Below are 19590 nucleotides of genomic sequence, written 5' to 3' on the forward strand. Positions count from 1 at the left end.
CTTATCATTGGCTTACCGATGTGTTTATCTACCTCCCAGTAGTGCATTGCTGCTTGTTCAATAAAGGATACCAAGTGAATGTAGCAAAATTGATAATGGAAGTAAATTGGAAAGTTGTTCAAAAATGTATTGTATGAGAGAAAAAAATGTAGGTTTCATATCCCTTTAAATTAAATGAAAATAGTTACAAGCCATTTTAAAAACAGGTGTGCAAGAGGCTATAGGATGGGCAATGATTAAGTGCCTGGCCTGATGGCACAAAATGTGTCTGATTGGGTTCTTGCTGACATTGTCATTGTAATGATTTTGTAATGACATCTACCCCTATGTGTTTAATCCCTGCCAAGGGGACCTAGCTGAACACATTTGGTGAGCCTAAAACAAGAGAAATATGTTTGTAGTCACCCATCACTAGCTAGCTTCCTTTGCTGCTCTTGAGCCTATCCAGGCTTGCTTTTCAACAAAGGATACCAAAAAACAAAGTAAATTTGCTAACAAAAGTAAATTGAAAAATCTGCTACAATTGCATGAGTCAAGTATAATTTTGACTTTCATTTCTCCAACATTGGTGTGTCCGGTCCACGGCGTCATCCTTACTTGTGGGAAATATCTCTTCCCCAACAGGAAATGGCAAAGAGTCCCAGCAAAGCTGGCCATATAGTCCCTCCTAGGCTCCGCCCACCCCAGTCATTCTCTTTGCCGTTGCACAGGCAACATCTCCACGGAGATGGTTAAGAGTTTTTTGGTGTTTAAATGTAGTTTTTATTCTTCTATCAAGTGTTTGTTATTTTAAAATAGTGCTGGTATGTACTATTTACTCTGAAGCAGAAAAGGATGAAGATTTCTGTTTGTGAGAGGAAGATGATTTTAGCAGACAGTAACTAAAATCGATTGCTGTTTCCACATAGGACTGTTGAGATGAAGTAACTTCAGTTGGGGGAAGCAGTTAGCAGACTTTTCTGCTTAAGGTATGACTAGCCATATTTCTAACAAGACAATGTAATGCTGGAAGGCTGTCATTTCCCCTCATGGGGACCGGTAAGCCATTTTCTTAGTCAAACAAACAGAATAAAGGGCTTATTATGGGCTAAAAAACTGGTAGACATTTTTATGGGCTAAATCGATTGCTTTATTTGGGCATTTTATTCATATTTATGCTGACAATTTGCATTTATAAACTTGGGGAACGTTTATTAAACGGCAGGCACTGTGTTAGACACCTTTTCCAGTCAGGGGGCCTTCCTAGTTGTAGACTGAGCCTCATTTTCGCGCCATTACTGCGCAGTTGTTTTTTGAGAGCAGGGCATGCAGATGCATGTGTGAGGATCTAAAAATTGCTGGAAAAGCTTCTAGAAGGCGTCAATTGGTATCGTATTCCCCTCTGGGCTTGGTTGGGTCTCAGCAAAGACTATAGCTGGGACTGTATAGGGGTTAAATTTATAAACGGCTCCGGTTCCGTTATTTTAACGGTTAAAGCTCTGAAATTTGGTGTGCAATACTATTAATGCTTTAAGACACTGTGGTGAAATTTTGGTAATTTTTGAACAATTCCTTCATACTTTTTCACATATTCAGTAATAAAGTGTTTTCTGTTTAAAATTTAAAGAGACAGTAACGGTTTTGTTTTAAAACGTTTTTTTGTGCTTTGTTGACAAGTTTAAGCCTGTTTAACATGTCTGTACCTTCAGATAAGCTATGTTCTATATGTATGAAAGCCAATGTGTCTCCCCATTTAAATTTATGTGATAATTGTGCCATAGCGTCCAAACAGAGTAAGGACAGTACTGCCACAGATAATGAAATTGCCCAAGATGATTCCTCAGATGAGGGGAGTAAACATGATACTACATCATCTCCTACTGTGTCTACACCAGTTTTGCCCACGCAGGAGGCCCCTAGTACATCTAGTGCGCCAATGCTTATTACCATGCAACAATTAACGGCTGTAATGGATAACTCCATAGCAAATATTTTATCCAAAATGCCTACTTATCAGAGAAAGCGCGATTGCTCTGTTTTAAACACTGAAGAGCAGGAGGGCGCTGATGATAATTGTTCTGTCATACCCTTTCACCAATCTGAAGGGGCCATGAGGGAGGTTTTGTCAGATGGAGAAATTTCAGATTCAGGAAAAATTTCTCAACAAGCTGAACCTGATGTTGTGACATTTAAATTTAAATTAGAACATCTCCGCGCACTGCTTAAGGAGGTGTTATCTACTCTGGATGATTGTGACAACTTGGTCATTCCAGAAAAATTATGCAAGATGGACAAGTTCCTAGAGGTTCCGGTGCACCCCGACACTTTTCCTATACCCAAGCGGGTGGCGGACATAGTAAATAAGGAGTGGGAAAAGCCCGGCATACCTTTTGTTCCCCCCCCCTATATTTAAGAAATTATTTCCTATGGTCGACCCCAGAAAGGACTTATGGCAGACAGTCCCTAAGGTCGAGGGGGCAGTTTCTACTCTTAACAAACGCACTACTATTCCTATCGAAGATAGTTGTGCTTTCAAAGATCCTATGGATAAAAAATTGGAAGGTTTGCTTAAAAAGATTTTTGTACAGCAAGGTTACCTTCTACAACCAATTTTGTGCATTGTTCCTGTCACTACAGCAGCGTGGTTCTGGTTCGAGGAACTAGAAAAGTCGCTCAGTGGAGAGACTCCATATGAGGAGGTTATGGACAGAGTTCACGCACTTAAATTGGCTAACTCTTTTATTTTAGATGCCGCTTTGCAATTAGCTAGATTAGCGGCGAAAAATTCAGGGTTTGCTATCGTGGCGCGCAGAGCGCTTTGGCTAAAGTCTTGGTCAGCGGATGTGTCATCCAAGACAAAATTGCTTAACATCCCTTTCAAAGGTAAAACTCTATTTGGACCAGAATTGAAAGAGATTATTTCAGACATCACTGGGGGAAAGGGCCACGCCCTTCCACAAGATAGGTCTTTCAAGGCTAAAAATAAGTCTAATTTTCGTTCCTTTCGCAATTTCAGGAACGGACCGGCCTCTAATTCTGCATCCTCTAAGCAAGAGGGTAATGCCTCACAACCCAAACCAGCCTGGAAACCGATGCAAGGCTGGAACAAGGGTAAGCAGGCCAAGAAGCCTGCCGCTGCTAACAAAACAGCATGAAGGAGTAGCCCCCGATCCGGCACCGGATCTAGTGGGTGGCAGACTCTCTCTCTTTGCTCAGGCTTGGGCAAGAGATGTTCAGGATCCCTGGGCGCTAGAAATAGTTTCTCAAGGTTATCTCCTGGAATTCAAGGAACTACCCCCAAGGGGAAGGTTCCACATGTCTCACTTATCCTCAAACCAAATAAAGAGACAGGCATTCTTACATTGTGTAGAAGTCCTGTTAAAGATGGGAGTGATACACCCAGTTCCAATAAAGGAACAAGGAATGGGATTTTATTCCAATCTGTTCGTAGTTCCCAAAAAAGAGGGAACTTTCAGACCAATTTTGGATTTGAAGATCCTAAACAAATTTCTCAGGGTACCATCGTTCAAGATGGAAACCATTCGAACGATTCTACCCACTATCCAGGAACGTCAATTTATGACTACCGTGGATCTAAAGGATGCGTACCTACATATTCCTATCCACAAAGAACATCATCAGTTCCTAAGGTTCGCTTTTCTGGACAAGCATTACCAGTTTGTGGCCCTCCCATTTGGGTTAGCCACTGCTCCAAGGATTTTCACAAAGGTGCTAGGGTCCCTTCTAGCGGTTCTAAGACCGAGGGGCATTGCAGTAGTACCTTACTTGGACGACATTCTAATACAAGCGTCGTCCCTGTCAAAAGCAAAGGCTCATACAGACATCGTTCTAGCCTTTCTCAGATCACACGGATGGAAGGTGAACATAGAAAAAAGTTCTCTGTCTCCGTCGACAAGAGTTCCCTTCTTGGGAACAATAATAGATTCCTTAGAAATGAGGATTTTTCTGACAGAGGTCAGAAAATCAAAACTTCTAAGCTCTTGTCAAGTGCTTCATTCTGTTCCTCGTCCTTCCATAGCGCAGTGCATGGAAGTAGTAGGGTTGATGGTTGCAGCAATGGACATAGTTCCTTTTGCACGAATTCATCTAAGACCATTACAACTGTGCATGCTCAAACAGTGGAATGGGGACTATACAGACTTGTCTCCAATGATTCAAGTAGATCAGAAGACCAGAGATTCACTCCGTTGGTGGCTGACCCTGGACCATCTGTCCCAGGGAATGAGCTTCCGCAGACCAGAGTGGGTCATTGTCACGACCGACGCCAGTCTAGTGGGCTGGGGCGCGGTCTGGGAATCCCTGAAAGCTCAGGGTCTATGGTCTCGGGAAGAGTCTCTTCTCCCGATAAACATTCTGGAACTGAGAGCGATATTCAATGCTCTCAGGGCTTGGCCTCAACTAGCAAAGGCCAGATTCATAAGGTTCCAATCAGACAACATGACGACCGTTGCGTATATCAATCATCATGGGGGAACAAGGAGTTCCCTGGCGATGAAAGAAGTGACCAAAATAATTCAATGGGCGGAGGATCACTCCTGCCACCTGTCTGCGATCCACATCCCAGGTGTGGAAAACTGGGAGGCGGATTTTCTGAGTCAGACATTCCATCCGGGGGAGTGGGAACTCCATCCGGAGATCTTTGCCCAAATAACTCAATTATGGGGCATTCCAGACATGGATCTGATGGCGTCTCGTCAGAACTTCAAGGTTCCTTGCTACGGGTCCAGATCCAGGGATCCCAAGGCGACTCTAGTAGATGCACTAGTAGCACCTTGGACCTTCAACCTAGCTTATGTATTTCCACCGTTTCCTCTCATTCCCAGGCTGGTAGCCAGGATCAATCAGGAGAGGGCCTCAGTGATCTTGATAGCTCCTGCGTGGCCACGCAGGACTTGGTATGCAGACCTGGTGAATATGTCATCGGCTCCACCATGGAAGCTACCTTTGAGACAGGACCTTCTTGTTCAGGGTCCATTCGAACATCCAAATCTGGTCTCCCTCCAGCTGACGGCTTGGAGATTGAACGCTTGATTCTATCGAAGCGTGGGTTTTCAGATTCTGTGATAGATACTCTGGTTCAGGCCAGAAAACCGGTAACTAGAAAGATTTACCATAAAATATGGAAAAGATATATCTGTTGGTGTGAATCCAAAGGTTTCCCATGGAATAAGATAAAAATTCTTAAGATTCTCTCCTTTCTACAAGAAGGTTTGGAGAAAGGATTATCTGCAAGTTCTCTAAAGGGACAGATCTCTGCTTTATCTGTCTTACTACACAAAAGACTGGCAGCTGTGCCAGATGTTCAAGCATTTGTTCAGGCTCTGGTTAGGATCAAGCCTGTTTACAGACCTTTGACTCCTCCCTGGAGTCTAAATCTAGTTCTTTCAGTTCTTCAAGGGGTTCCGTTTGAACCTTTACATTCCATAGATATTAAGTTACTATCTTGGAAAGTTTTGTTTTTGGTTGCAATTTCTTCTGCTAGAAGAGTTTCAGAGTTATCTGCTCTGCAGTGTTCTCCGCCCTATCTGGTGTTCCATGCAGATAAGGTGGTTTTGCGTACTAAGCCTGGTTTTCTTCCTAAGGTTGTTTCTAACAAAAATATTAACCAGGAGATAGTTGTACCTTCTTTATGTCCGAATCCAGTTTCAAAGAAGGAACGTTTGTTACACAATTTGGACGTAGTCCGTGCCCTAAAATTCTATTTAGAGGCTACAAAAGATTTCAGACAAACATCTTCCTTGTTTGTTGTTTATTCTGGTAAAAGGAGAGGTCAAAAAGCGACTTCTACCTCTCTTTCCTTTTGGCTTAAAAGCATCATCCGATTGGCTTATGAGACTGCCGGACGGCAGCCTCCTGAAAGAATCACAGCTCACTCCACTAGGGCTGTGGCTTCCACATGGGCCTTCAAGAACGAGGCTTCTGTTGACCAGATATGTAGGGCAGCGACTTGGTCTTCACTGCACACTTTTGCCAAATTTTACAAATTTGATACTTTTGCTTCTTCGGAGGCTATTTTTGGGAGAAAGGTTTTGCAAGCTGTGGTGCCTTCCGTTTAGGTAACCTGATTTGCTCCCTCCCTTCATCCGTGTCCTAAAGCTTTGGTATTGGTTCCCACAAGTAAGGATGACGCCGTGGACCGGACACACCAATGTTGGAGAAAACAGAATTTATGCTTACCTGATAAATTACTTTCTCCAACGGTGTGTCCGGTCCACGGCCCGCCCTGGTTTTTTAATCAGGTCTGATGAATTATTTTCTCTAACTACAGTCACCACGGTACCATATGGTTTCTCCTATATATATTTCCTCCTGTCCGTCGGTCGAATGACTGGGGTGGGCGGAGCCTAGGAGGGACTATATGGCCAGCTTTGCTGGGACTCTTTGCCATTTCCTGTTGGGGAAGAGATATTTCCCACAAGTAAGGATGACGCCGTGGACCGGACACACCGTTGGAGAAAGTCATTTATCAGGTAAGCATAAATTCTGTTTTCCCTTTAAACCAGTAATTAAAGGGCCATGATACCCACATTTTTTCTTTCATGATTTAGAAAGAGAATGCATTTCTCCAACATAGGTGTGTCCGGTCCACGGCGTCATCCTTACTTGTGGGATATTCTCTTCCCCAACAGGAAATGGCAAAGAGCCCAGCAAAGCTGGTCACATGATCCCTCCTAGGCTCCGCCTACCCCAGTCATTCTCTTTGCCGTTGTACAGGCAACATCTCCACGGAGATGGCTTAGAGTTTTTTAGTGTTTAACTGTAGTTTTTTATTATTCAATCAAGAGTTTGTTATTTTGAAATAGTGCTGGTATGTACTATTTACTCAGAAACAGAAAAGAGATGAAGATTTCTGTTTGTATGAGGAAAATGATTTTAGCAACCGTAACTAAAATCCATGGCTGTTCCACACAGGACTGTTGAGAGCAATTAACTTCAGTTGGGGGAACAGTGTGCAGTCTCTTGCTGCTTGAGGTATGACACATTCTAACAAGACGATGTAATGCTGGAAGCTGTCATTTTCCCTATGGGATCCGGTAAGCCATATTTATTACGATCGTAAATAAGGGCTTTACAAGGGCTTATTTAGACTGTAGACTTTTCTGGGCTAAATCGATTCATTATTAGCACATATTTAGCCTTGAGGAATCATTTTATCTGGGTATTTTGATATAATAATATCGGCAGGCACTGTATTAGACACCTTATTTCTTAGGGGCTTTCCCAAAGCATAAGCAGAGTCTCATTTTCGCGCCGGTGTGGCGCACTTGTTTTTGAGAGGCATGGCATGCAGTCGCATGTGAGAGGAGCTCTGATACTTAGAAAAGACTTTCTGAAGGCGTCATTTGGTATCGTATTCCCCTTTGGGTTTGGTTGGGTCTCAGCAAAGCAGATACCAGGGACTGTAAAGGGGTTAAAGCTTAAAACGGCTCCGGTTCCGTTATTTTAAGGGTTAAAGCTTCCAAATTTGGTGTGCAATATTTTTAAGCCTTTAAGACACTGTGGTGAAAATTTGGTGATTTTTGAACAATTCCTTCATGTTTTTTCGCAATTGCAGTAACAAAGTGTGTTCAGTTTAAAATTTAAAGTGACAGTAACGGTTTTATTTTAAAACGTTTTTTGTACTTTCTTATCAAGTTTGTGCCTGTTTAACATGTCTGAACTACCAGATAGACTGTGTTCTGAATGTGGGGAAGCCAGAATTCCTATTCATTTAAATAAATGTGATTTATGTGATAATGACAATGATGCCCAAGATGATTCCTCAAGTGAGGGGAGTAAGCATGGTACTGCATCATTCCCTCCTTCGTCTACACGAGTCTTGCCCACTCAGGAGGCCCCTAGTACATCTAGCGCGCCAATACTCCTTACTATGCAACAATTAACGGCTGTAATGGATAATTCTGTCAAAAACATTTTAGCCAAAATGAACCCTTGTCAGCGTAAGCGTGGCTGCTCTGTTTTAGTTACTGAAGAGCATGACGACGCTGATATTAATATCTCTGAAGGGCCCCTAATCCAATCTGAGGGGGCCAGGGAGGTTTTGTCTGAGGGAGAAATTACTGATTCAGGGAACATTTCTCATCAGGCTGAATCTGATGTGATTACATTTAAATTTAAGTTGGAACATCTCCGCATTTTGCTTAAGGAGGTATTATCCACTCTGGATGATTGTGAAAAGTTGGTCATTCCAGAGAAACTATGTAAAATGGACAAGTTCCTAGAGGTGCCGGGGCTCCCAGAAGCTTTTCCTATACCCAAGCGGGTGGCGGACATTGTTAATAAAGAATGGGAAAGGCCCGGTATTCCTTTCGTCCCTCCCCCCATATTTAAAAAATTGTTTCCTATGGTCGACCCCAGAAAGGACTTATGGCAGTCAGTCCCCAAGGTCGAGGGAGCGGTTTCTACTTTAAACAAACGCACCACTATACCCATAGAGGATAGTTGTGCTTTCAAAGATCCTATGGATAAAAAATTAGAAGGTTTGCTTAAAAAGATGTTTGTTCAGCAGGGTTACCTTCTACAACCCATTTCATGCATTGTCCCTGTCACTACAGCTGCATATTTCTGGTTTGATGAACTGATTAAGGTGCTCGATAGTGATTCTCCTCCTTATGAGGAGATTATGGACAGAATCAATGCTCTCAAATTGGCTAATTCTTTCACTCTAGACGCCACTTTGCAAGTGGCTAGGTTAGCGGCTAAGAATTCTGGGTTTGCTATTGTGGCGCGCAGAGCGCTTTGGTTGAAATCTTGGTCGGCTGATGCGTCTTCCAAGAACAAGTTACTAAACATTCCTTTCAAGGGGAAAACGCTGTTTGGCCCTGACTTGAAAGAGATTATCTCTGATATCACTGGGGGTAAGGGCCACGCCCTTCCTCAGGATAGGCCTTTCAAGGCAAAAAATAGACCTAATTTTCGTCCCTTTCGTAAAAACGGACCAGCCCAAAGTGCTACGTCCTCTAAGCAAGAGGGTAATACTTCTCAAGCCAAGCCAGCTTGGAGACCAATGCAAGGCTGGAACAAGGGAAAGCAGGCCAAGAAACCTGTCACTGCTACCAAGACAGCATGAAATATTGGCCCCCGATCCGGGACCGGATCTGGTGGGGGGCAGACTCTCTCTCTTCGCTCAGGCTTGGGCAAGAGATGTTCTGGATCCTTGGGCGCTAGAAATAGTCTCCCAGGGTTATCTTCTGGAATTCAAGGGACTCCCCCCAAGGGGGAGGTTCCACAGGTCTCAGTTGTCTTCAGACCACATAAAAAGACAGGCGTTCTTTCATTGTGTAGAAGACCTGTTAAAAATGGGAGTGATTCATCCTGTTACATTAAGAGAACAAGGGATGGGGTTCTACTCCAATCTGTTCATAGTTCCCAAAAAAGAGGGAACGTTCAGACCAATCTTAGATCTCAAGATCTTAAACAAATTTCTCAAGGTCCCATCGTTCAAGATGGAAACCATTCGAACTATCCTTCCTTCCATCCAGGAAGGTCAATTCATGACCACGGTGGATTTAAAGGATGCGTATCTACATATTCCTATCCACAAGGAACATCATCGGTTCCTAAGGTTTGCATTCCTGGACAAACATTACCAGTTTGTGGCGCTTCCTTTCGGATTAGCCACTGCTCCAAGGATTTTCACAAAGGTACTAGGGTCCCTTCTAGCGGTACTAAGACCAAGGGGCATTGCAGTAGTACCTTACCTGGACGACATTCTGATTCAAGCGTCGTCCCTCCCTCGAGCAAAGGCTCACACGGACATCGTCCTGGCCTTTCTCAGATCTCACGGCTGGAAAGTGAACGTGGAAAAGAGTTCTCTATCCCCGTCAACAAGGGTTCCCTTCTTGGGAACAATTATAGACTCCTCAGAAATGAGGATTTTTCTAACAGAGGCCAGAAAGACAAAACTTCTGGACTCTTGTCGGATACTTCATTCCGTTCCTCTTCCTTCCGTAGCTCAGTGCATGGAAGTGATCGGGTTGATGGTAGCGGCAATGGACATAGTTCCTTTTGCGCGCATTCATCTAAGACCATTACAACTGTGCATGCTCAGTCAGTGGAATGGGGACTATACGGACTTGTCTCCAAAGATACAAGTAAATCAGAGGACCAGAGACTCACTCCGTTGGTGGCTGTCCCTGGACAACCTGTCACGAGGGATGACATTCCGCAGACCAGAGTGGGTCATTGTCACGACCGACGCCAGTCTGATGGGCTGGGGCGCGGTCTGGGGATCCCTGAAAGCTCAGGGTCTTTGGTCTCGGGAAGAATCTCTTCTACCGATAAATATTCTGGAACTGAGAGCGATATTCAATGCTCTCAAGGCTTGGCCTCAGCTAGCGAGGACCAAGTTCATACGGTTTCAATCAGACAACATGACGACTGTTGCGTACATCAACCATCAGGGGGGAACAAGGAGTTCCCTAGCGATGGAAGAAGTGACCAAGATTATTCTATGGGCGGAGTCTCACTCCTGCCACCTGTCTGCTATCCACATCCCGGGAGTGGAAAATTGGGAAGCGGATTTTCTGAGTCGTCAGACATTGCATCCGGGGGAGTGGGAACTCCATCCGGAAATCTTTGCCCAAGTCACTCAACTATGGGGCATTCCAGACATGGATCTGATGGCCTCTCGTCAGAACTTCAAAGTTCCTTGCTACGGGTCCAGATCCAGGGATCCCAAGGCGGCTCTAGTGGATGCACTAGTAGCACCTTGGACCTTCAAACTAGCTTATGTGTTCCCGCCGTTTCCTCTCATCCCCAGGCTGGTAGCCAGGATCAATCAGGAGAGGGCGTCGGTGATCTTGATAGCTCCTGCGTGGCCACGCAGGACTTGGTATGCAGATCTGGTGAATATGTCATCGGCTCCACCTTGGAAGCTACCTTTGAGACGAAACCTTCTTGTTCAGGGTCCGTTCGAACATCCGAATCTGGTTTCACTCCAGCTGACTGCTTGGAGATTGAACGCTTGATTTTATCGAAGCGAGGTTTCTCAGATTCTGTTATCGATACTCTTGTTCAGGCCAGAAAGCCTGTAACTAGAAAGATTTACCACAAAATTTGGAAAAAATATATCTGTTGGTGTGAATCTAAAGGATTCCCTTGGGACAAGGTTAAGATTCCTAGGATTCTATCCTTCCTTCAAGAAGGATTGGAAAAAGGATTATCAGCAAGTTCCCTGAAGGGACAGATTTCTGCCTTGTCGGTGTTACTTCACAAAAAACTGGCAGCTGTGCCAGATGTTCAAGCCTTTGTTCAGGCTCTGGTTAGAATCAAGCCTGTTTACAAACCTTTGACTCCTCCTTGGAGTCTCAATTTAGTTCTTTCAGTTCTTCAGGGGGTTCCGTTTGAACCCTTACATTCCGTTGATATTAAGTTATTATCTTGGAAAGTTTTGTTTTTAGTTGCAATTTCTTCTGCTAGAAGAGTTTCAGAATTATCTGCTCTGCAGTGTTCTCCTCCTTATCTGGTGTTCCATGCAGATAAGGTGGTTTTACGTACTAAACCTGGTTTTCTTCCAAAAGTTGTTTCTAACAAAAACATTAACCAGGAGATTATCGTACCTTCTCTGTGTCCGAAACCAGTTTCAAAGAAGGAACGCTTGTTGCACAATTTGGATGTTGTTCGCGCTCTAAAATTCTATTTAGATGCTACAAAGGATTTTAGACAAACATCTTCCTTGTTTGTTGTTTATTCAGGTAAAAGGAGAGGTCAAAAAGCAACTTCTACCTCTCTCTCTTTTTGGATTAAAAGCATCATCAGATTGGCTTACGAGACTGCCGGACGGCAGCCTCCCGAAAGAATCACAGCTCATTCCACTAGGGCTGTGGCTTCCACATGGGCCTTCAAGAACGAGGCTTCTGTTGATCAGATATGTAGGGCAGCGACTTGGTCTTCACTGCACACTTTTACCAAATTTTACAAGTTTGATACTTTTGCTTCTTCTGAGGCTATTTTTGGGAGAAAGGTTTTGCAAGCCGTGGTGCCTTCCATTTAGGTGACCTGATTTGCTCCCTCCCTTCATCCGTGTCCTAAAGCTTTGGTATTGGTTCCCACAAGTAAGGATGACGCCGTGGACCGGACACACCTATGTTGGAGAAAACAGAATTTATGTTTACCTGATAAATTTCTTTCTCCAACGGTGTGTCCGGTCCACGGCCCGCCCTGGTTTTTTAATCAGGTCTGATAATTTATTTTCTTTAACTACAGTCACCACGGTACCATATGGTTTCTCCTATGCTATTATTCCTCCTTAACGTCGGTCGAATGACTGGGGTAGGCGGAGCCTAGGAGGGATCATGTGACCAGCTTTGCTGGGCTCTTTGCCATTTCCTGTTGGGGAAGAGAATATCCCACAAGTAAGGATGACGCCGTGGACCGGACACACCGTTGGAGAAAGAAATTTATCAGGTAAACATAAATTCTGTTTTTTAAACATCTTTCTAATTTACTTCTATTATCTAATTTGTTTTATTCTCTTGATATTCTTTGCTGAAAAGCATATCTAGATATGCTCAGTAGCTGCTGATTGGTTGCTGCACATAGAAGCCTCATGTGTTTGGCTCACCCATGTGCATTGCTTTTTCTTCAAATAAGGATATCTAAAAAATGAAGCAAAATAAATAATAGAAGTACATTGTAATGTTGTTTAAATTTGTATGTTCTATCTGAATCATGAAAGAAAGATTTTGGGTTTAGTGGCCCTTTAAGGCACTTGGTGATAATATAAAAAAATATTAAGAATTTTTGATTTTGTATTAACACACTAACAAACCTATTTTTTCTTTTATTAATGGAAATTATGTATTTTTGTTTGAGAAATACTATATATTTGATCAAACAAGTTTTAATTCATTTTAGTTTACTAGCCATGAACAAGTTACTAGTCCCCTTAAAGTGAATGTAAACTTGCCCAGTTTTTAAAAATACTATAAAAAACAGGGGCACTTTCATTGATGAAAGTTTACTTTGCATCGTATTTTTACAAATACTTACCTTTTACTTCTTCAAAGCTGGATCGGCATCCCCCACCTGCAGGTCCTCTGGAAATACGTCACCAATGACGAAACCGGCTTTCTCCAATTGCGGCTTCCCCCCCAGAGCATCCATCTCGTGAGGCCCTGTCGTGATTGGAGGAAGCCGGTTTTGTCATTGGTGACGTATTTACAGAGGACCTGCAGGTGGGGGATGCCGATCCGGCTTTGAAGAAGTAAAAGGTAAGTATTTGTAAAAATACGGTGCAATGCAAACTTTCATCAATGAAAATGCCCCTGTTTTTAATAGTATATTTAAAAACCGGACACTTATTGATGAAAGTTTACATTCACTTTAACTTTAAAAATAGAAAATTACTACTTTCTTACTTGTACCCAGCAATTTGTTTCTAATCTAGGACAAGTGGAAATCTCAGATCTTTCTGACTATTTTCTACACTCACAAAAGCATCTGACAATTTTGGCCACTAGATTTTAGACACAATTTTCAATCCCCTGGTTCTGTATATTTCTTCTTCTGTGTTTTGTATTGGAGACACATTTTTCTTTGTTCTTTATGTAATCTCTGTGTTCTATATAAATCTTCTTATTCCTGTGTCTTTTACGCAGTTTAAGTATTAGAAACAAGAAGGTGTAGTATGTAATCTTTTTGAATGCAAAAATAAAACAGATACGAAACCCCAGTTCACTAAATTTACAAAAAATAGTAAAATGTTAGTGATCTAGAATTCCTATTAAAGGGACATGAAACTCCACAAATGTCTTTCATTATTCAGATAGAGAACACAATTTAAAAAAAAGTTTCTAATTTACTTCTATTATCAAATTTACTTTATTATTTTTTGTTGAAGAGATACCTAGGTAGGTAGCATGCACATGCATGAAGCACTACATGACAGGAAACAGTGCTGCCATCTAGTGCTCTTGCTAATGTATAACATTGTTGCAAAACTGCTGCTTTATAGTGCTGAAGACACGTGCACACTCTTGAACTTACATCCTCACTTTTCAACAAAGGATAACAAGAAAATGAAAAACATTTGATAATAGAAGTATATTGGAAAGTTGTTTAACATTGTAAGTTCTATCTGAATCATGAAAGAAAAACATTGGGTTTTATGTTCCTTTAAATTGCTACCTTTGTTGCCCTTGTCTAATATTGTAATATACATTTTCCCTATGTTTAGGTGATTGCGGGCCTCCTCCAGTCAAACCAAAAACACTTCCGATCGAGGGGACATCCTTTAAAACAGGAACAACAGTGGATTATTCTTGTAACAATAATTTGGGATATTATGACATCCCTGGAATGAGCAGAACTATAACATGCCTGGATATAGACCAGTGGTCAGATGTATTAGAGTTTTGTCAACGTAAGTTACTTTTCGATATTCAACTTTTTTTTTATTGATTTATTTTCTTTAAAGAGAATATTTGTCCCAAGTCACAGCAACCCTTCACTTTCACCATGTATTTATTTATTTATTTATTCATGAGAAAGATAAGAAGCACTGTTGTGCAGTTTTACACTACCTGTTACCTTCTTTGTTTTTTATCTTTTCATTGTGATTCCTGACATTGTGACCTTCTCCCTTTTGAAGTGCTTCTTTAATTATTATTATTATTATTATACTTTATTTGCCAACATATTCCGCAGTGCTGTCCATGGGCACAATTGGGTAAAACAATGATACTCTAGTGTAGACATCTTCAAACTTGACCCTCCAGAGGTTTTGGAACTACATTTCCCATGATGCTCAGCCAGCTGATATGCTGGCTGAGCATCATGGGAAATGTAGTTCCAAAACCTCTGGAGGGCCAAGTTTGAGGATATCTGCTCTAGTGTAACGCAAGATACCTATATGAAGTTTTATTTATTTTTAGTATTTTTTCATTTGGACTTTTAGACTTACACATTTTGTATACCCTTGTTTCCTATTTTATTTTTTCTTTGAAATTTTGTTTGTTTATGCGAAAGATGTTTGAAGGAATTCTGTAATAAAATGAGCAAATTAGATCATTATGGCGGAATGTTTGGTGAAGTTTTGTTTTGTCACTTATTAAGGTTTTATATAATCAATTTCCAGTAAATGTTGTCCCAAATGCACAAAATGATTTAGTTCATGGACTTTTTAAATAGTTCATCCTTGATCAGTGTTTGATAGGAAACTTCCCTATAAATTTGTGCCCCTCATATAAGTACATAGAGCAACATTTCTCATTGAGTCTTTAATCCAAATAATAATTATAACAGTTATGTGCAAGCGATATCGAGTTTATCGCAGGTCATGGCGTGCATCGGTAGTATCGCGAGTATTACAAGTTAAAAGTAAACATGTTCACTTGCAATTGAATTTAACTTGCTTTGTGATAGTACTTTTACATTCCAATGTTCTTTACATATGGGAATATGTTCAAAGTATCTTTAAATAGATATTCCTATACACACACACATATATATATATATATATTTCTCCAACATAGGTGTGTCCGGTCCACGGCGTCATCCTTACTTGTGGGATATTCTCTTCCCCAACAGGAAATGGCAAAGAGCCCAGCAAAGCTGGTCACATGATCCCTCCTAGGCTCCGCCTACCCCAGTCATTCTCTTTGCCGTTGTACAGGCAACATCTCCACGGAGATGGCTTAGAGTTTTTTAGTGTTTAACTGTAGTTTTTATTATTCAATCAAGAGTTTGTTATTTTAAAATAGTGCTGGTATGTACTATTTACTCTGAAACAGAAAAGAGATGAAGATTTCTGTTTGTATGAGGAAAATGATTTTAGCAACCGTTACTAAAATCCATGGCTGTTCCACACAGGACTGTTGAGAGGAATTAACTTCAGTTGGGGGAACAGTGAGCAGTCTTTTGCTGCTTGAGGTATGACACATTCTAACAAGACGATGTAATGCTGGAAGCTGTCATTTTCCCTATGGGATCCGGTAAGCCATTTTTATTCAGACAGTAAATAAGGGCTTCACAAGGGCTTATTAAGACTGTAGACATTTTCTGGGCTAAATCGATCATATTTACACATATTTAGCCTTGAGGAATCATTTAATCTGGGTATTTTTTGTAAAATAATATCGGCAGGCACTGTTTTAGACACCTTATTCTATAGGGGCTTTCCCTAATCATAGTCAGAGCCTCATTTTCGCGCCGGTATGGCGCACTTGTTTTTGAGAACAGCATGACATGCAGCTGCATGTGTGTGGAGCTCTGATACATAGAAAAGTCTTTCTGAAGGCATCATTTGGTATCGTATTCCCCTTTGGGCTTGGTTGGGTCTCAGCAAAGCAGATTCCAGGGACTGTAAAGGGGTTAAATATAAAAACGGCTCCGGTTCCGTTATTGTAAGGGTTAAAGCTTCCAAATTTGGTGTGCAATACTTTTAAGGCTTTAAGACACTGTGGTGAAATTTTGGTGAATTTTGAACAATTCCTTCATACTTTTTCGCAATTGCAGTAATAAAGTGTGTTCAGTTTAAAATTTAAAGTGACAGTAACGGTTTTATTTTAAAACGTTTTTTGTGCTTTGTTATCAAGTTTATGCCGGTTTAACATGTCTGAACTACCAGATAGATTGTGTTCTGACTGTGGGGAAGCCAAGGTTCCTTCTCATTTAAATAGATGTGATTTATGTCATAAAAAATTTAGTAAAAATGATGCCCAAGATGATTCCTCAAGTGAGGGGAGTAAGCATGGTACTGCATCATCCCCTCCTTCGTCTACACCAGTCTTGCCCATACAGGAGGCCCCTAGTACATCTAGCGCGCCAATACTCCTTACTATGCAACAATTAACGGCTGTAATGGATAATTCTATCAAAAACATTTTAGCCAATATGCCCACTTATCAGCGAAAGCGCGACTGCTCTGTTTTAGAAAATACTGAAGAGCATGAGGACGCTGATGATATTGTTTCTGAAGGGCCCCTACACCAGTCTGAGGGGGCCAGGGAGGTTTTGTCTGAGGGAGAAATTTCAGATTCAGGAAAAATTTCTCAACAAGCTGAACCTGATGTGATTACTTTTAAATTTAAGTTGGAACATCTCCGCGCTCTGCTTAAGGAGGTGTTATCCAATTTGGATGATTGTGATTATCTGGTCATTCCAGAAACACTATGTAAAATGGACAAGTTCCTAGAGGCCCCGGGGCCCCCCGAAGCTTTTCCTATACCCAAGCGGGTGGCGTACATTGTTAATAAAGAATGGGACAGGCCCGGTATACCTTTCGTACCTCCCCCCATATTTAAAAAATTGTTTCCTATAGTCGACCCTAGAAAGGACTTATGGCAGACAGTCCCCAAGGTCGAGGGGGCGGTTTCTACTCTAAACAAGCGCACCACTATACCCATAGAAGATAGTTGTGCTTTCCAAGATCCTATGGATAAAAAATTAGAAGGTTTGCTAAAAAAGATGTTTGTTCAGCAAGATTACCTTCTACAACCAATTGCATGCATTGTCCCTGTCACTACAGCCGCGTGTTTCTGGTTCGATGAGCTAGAAAAGGCGATTATTAGTAATTCTTCTTCTTATGAGGAGATTATGGACAGAATTCGTGCTCTTAAATTGGCTAATTCTTTCACCCTAGACGCCACCTTGCAATTGGCTAGGTTAGCGGCGAAAAATTCTGGGTTTGCTATTGTGGCGCGCAGAGCGCTTTGGTTAAAATCTTGGTCAGCGGATGCGTCTTCCAAGAACAAATTGTTTGACATTCCTTTCAAGGGGAAAACACTGTTTGGCCCTGACTTGAAAGAGATTATCTCTGATATCACTGGGGGCAAGGGCCACGCCCTTCCTCAGAATAGGTCTTTCAAGGCCAAAAATAAACCTAATTTTCGTCCCTTTCGCAGAAACGGACCAGCCCCAAGTGCTACGTCCTCTAAGCAGGAGGGTAATACTTCTCAAGCCAATCCAGCCTGGAGACCAATGCAAGGCTGGAACAAAGGAAAGCAGGCCAAGAAACCTGCCACTGCTCCCAAGACAGCATGAGATGCGGGCCCCCGATCCGGGACCGGATTTGGTGGGGGGCAGACTCTCTCTCTTCACTCAGGCTTGGGCAAGAGATGTTCTGGATCCTTGGGCGCTAGAAATAGTCTCCCAAGGTTATCTTCTGGAAGTGATTCATCCTGTTCCATTTAAAGAACGAGGGATGGGGTTCTACTCCAATCTGTTCGTAGTTCCCAAAAAAGAGGGAATGTTCAGACCAATCTTAGATCTCAAGATCCTAAACAAGTTTCTCAAGGTTCCATCGTCCAAAATGGAAACCATTCGAACTATCCTTCCATCCAGGAAGGTCAATTCTTGACCACGGTGGATTTAAAGGATGCGTATCTACATATTCCTGTCCACAAGGAACATCATCGGTTCCTAAGGTTCGCATTCCTGGACAAGCATTACCAGTTCGTGGCGCTTCCTTTCGGATTAGCCACTGCTCCAAGGATTTTCACAAAGGTACTAGGGTCCCTTCTGGCGGTGCTAAGACAAGGGGCATTGCTGTAGTACCTTACTTGGACGACATTCTGATTCAAGCGTCGTCCCTTCCTCAAGCAAAGGCTCACACGGACATAGTCCTGGCCTTTCTCAGATCTCACGGATGGAAAGTGAACGTGGAAAAGAGTTCTCTATCTCCGTCGACAAGAGTTCCCTTCTTGGGAACAATAATAGACTCCTTAGAAATGAGGATTTTTCTGACAGAGACCAGAAAAACAAAACTTCTAAACTCTTGTCGGATACTTCATTCCGTTCCTCTTCCTTCCATAGCGCAGTGCATGGAAGTGATAGGTTTGATGGTAGCGGCAATGGACATAGTTCCTTTTGCGCGCATTCATCTAAGACCATTACAACTGTGTATGCTCAGTCAGTGGAATGGGGACTATACAGACTTGTCTCCGAAGAAAGTAAATCAGAGGACCAGAGACTCACTCCGTTGGTGGCTGTCCCTGGACAACCTGTCACAGGGGTGACCTCCCGCAGACCAGAGTGGGTCATTGTCACGACCGACGCCAGTCTGATGGGCTGGGGCGCGGTCTGGGGATCCCTGAAAGCTCAGGGTCTTTGGTCTCGGGAAGAATCTCTTCTACCGATAATTATTCTGGAACTGAGAGCGATATTCAATGCTCTCAAGGCTTGGCCTCAGCTAGCGAGGGCCAAGTTCATACGTTTTCAATCAGACAACATGACGACTGTTGCGTACATCAACCATCAGGGGGGAACAAGGAGTTCCCGGGCGATGGAAGAAGTGACCAAAATCATTCAATGGGCGGAGACTCGCTCCTGCCACCTGTCTGCAATCCACATCCCAGGAGTGGAAAATTGGGAAGCGGATTTTTTGAGTCGTCAGACATTGCATCCGGGGGAGTGGGAACTCCATCCGGAAATCTTTGCCCAAATCACTCAACTGTGGGGCATTCCAGACATGGATCTGATGGCTTCTCGTCAGAACTTCAAGGTTCCTTGCTACGGGTCCAGATCCAGGGATCCCAAGGCGACTCTAGTAGATGCACTAGTAGCACCTTGGACCTTCAAACTAGCTTATGTATTCCCGCCGTTTCCTCTCATCCCCAGGCTGGTAGCCAGGATCAATCAGGAGAGGGC

At 42.5% G+C, this 19590-nt stretch overlaps 1 protein-coding gene across 1 annotated transcript in view; it reads left to right on the plus strand.

Annotated features, from left to right (window-relative positions):
- Positions 1-19590, plus strand: part of LOC128653415 (complement decay-accelerating factor) — a 229878-nt gene that overhangs the window by 102859 nt on the left and 107429 nt on the right. The window contains exon 3 of the mRNA XM_053706683.1: positions 14180-14365. Within this exon, the coding sequence (XP_053562658.1) occupies positions 14180-14365 (186 nt within the window). The remainder of the gene's footprint in view (positions 1-14179; positions 14366-19590) is intronic.

Source organism: Bombina bombina, chromosome 3 (assembly GCF_027579735.1).
Source record: "Bombina bombina isolate aBomBom1 chromosome 3, aBomBom1.pri, whole genome shotgun sequence".
NCBI classification, from domain to species: Eukaryota; Metazoa; Chordata; class Amphibia; order Anura; family Bombinatoridae; genus Bombina; species Bombina bombina.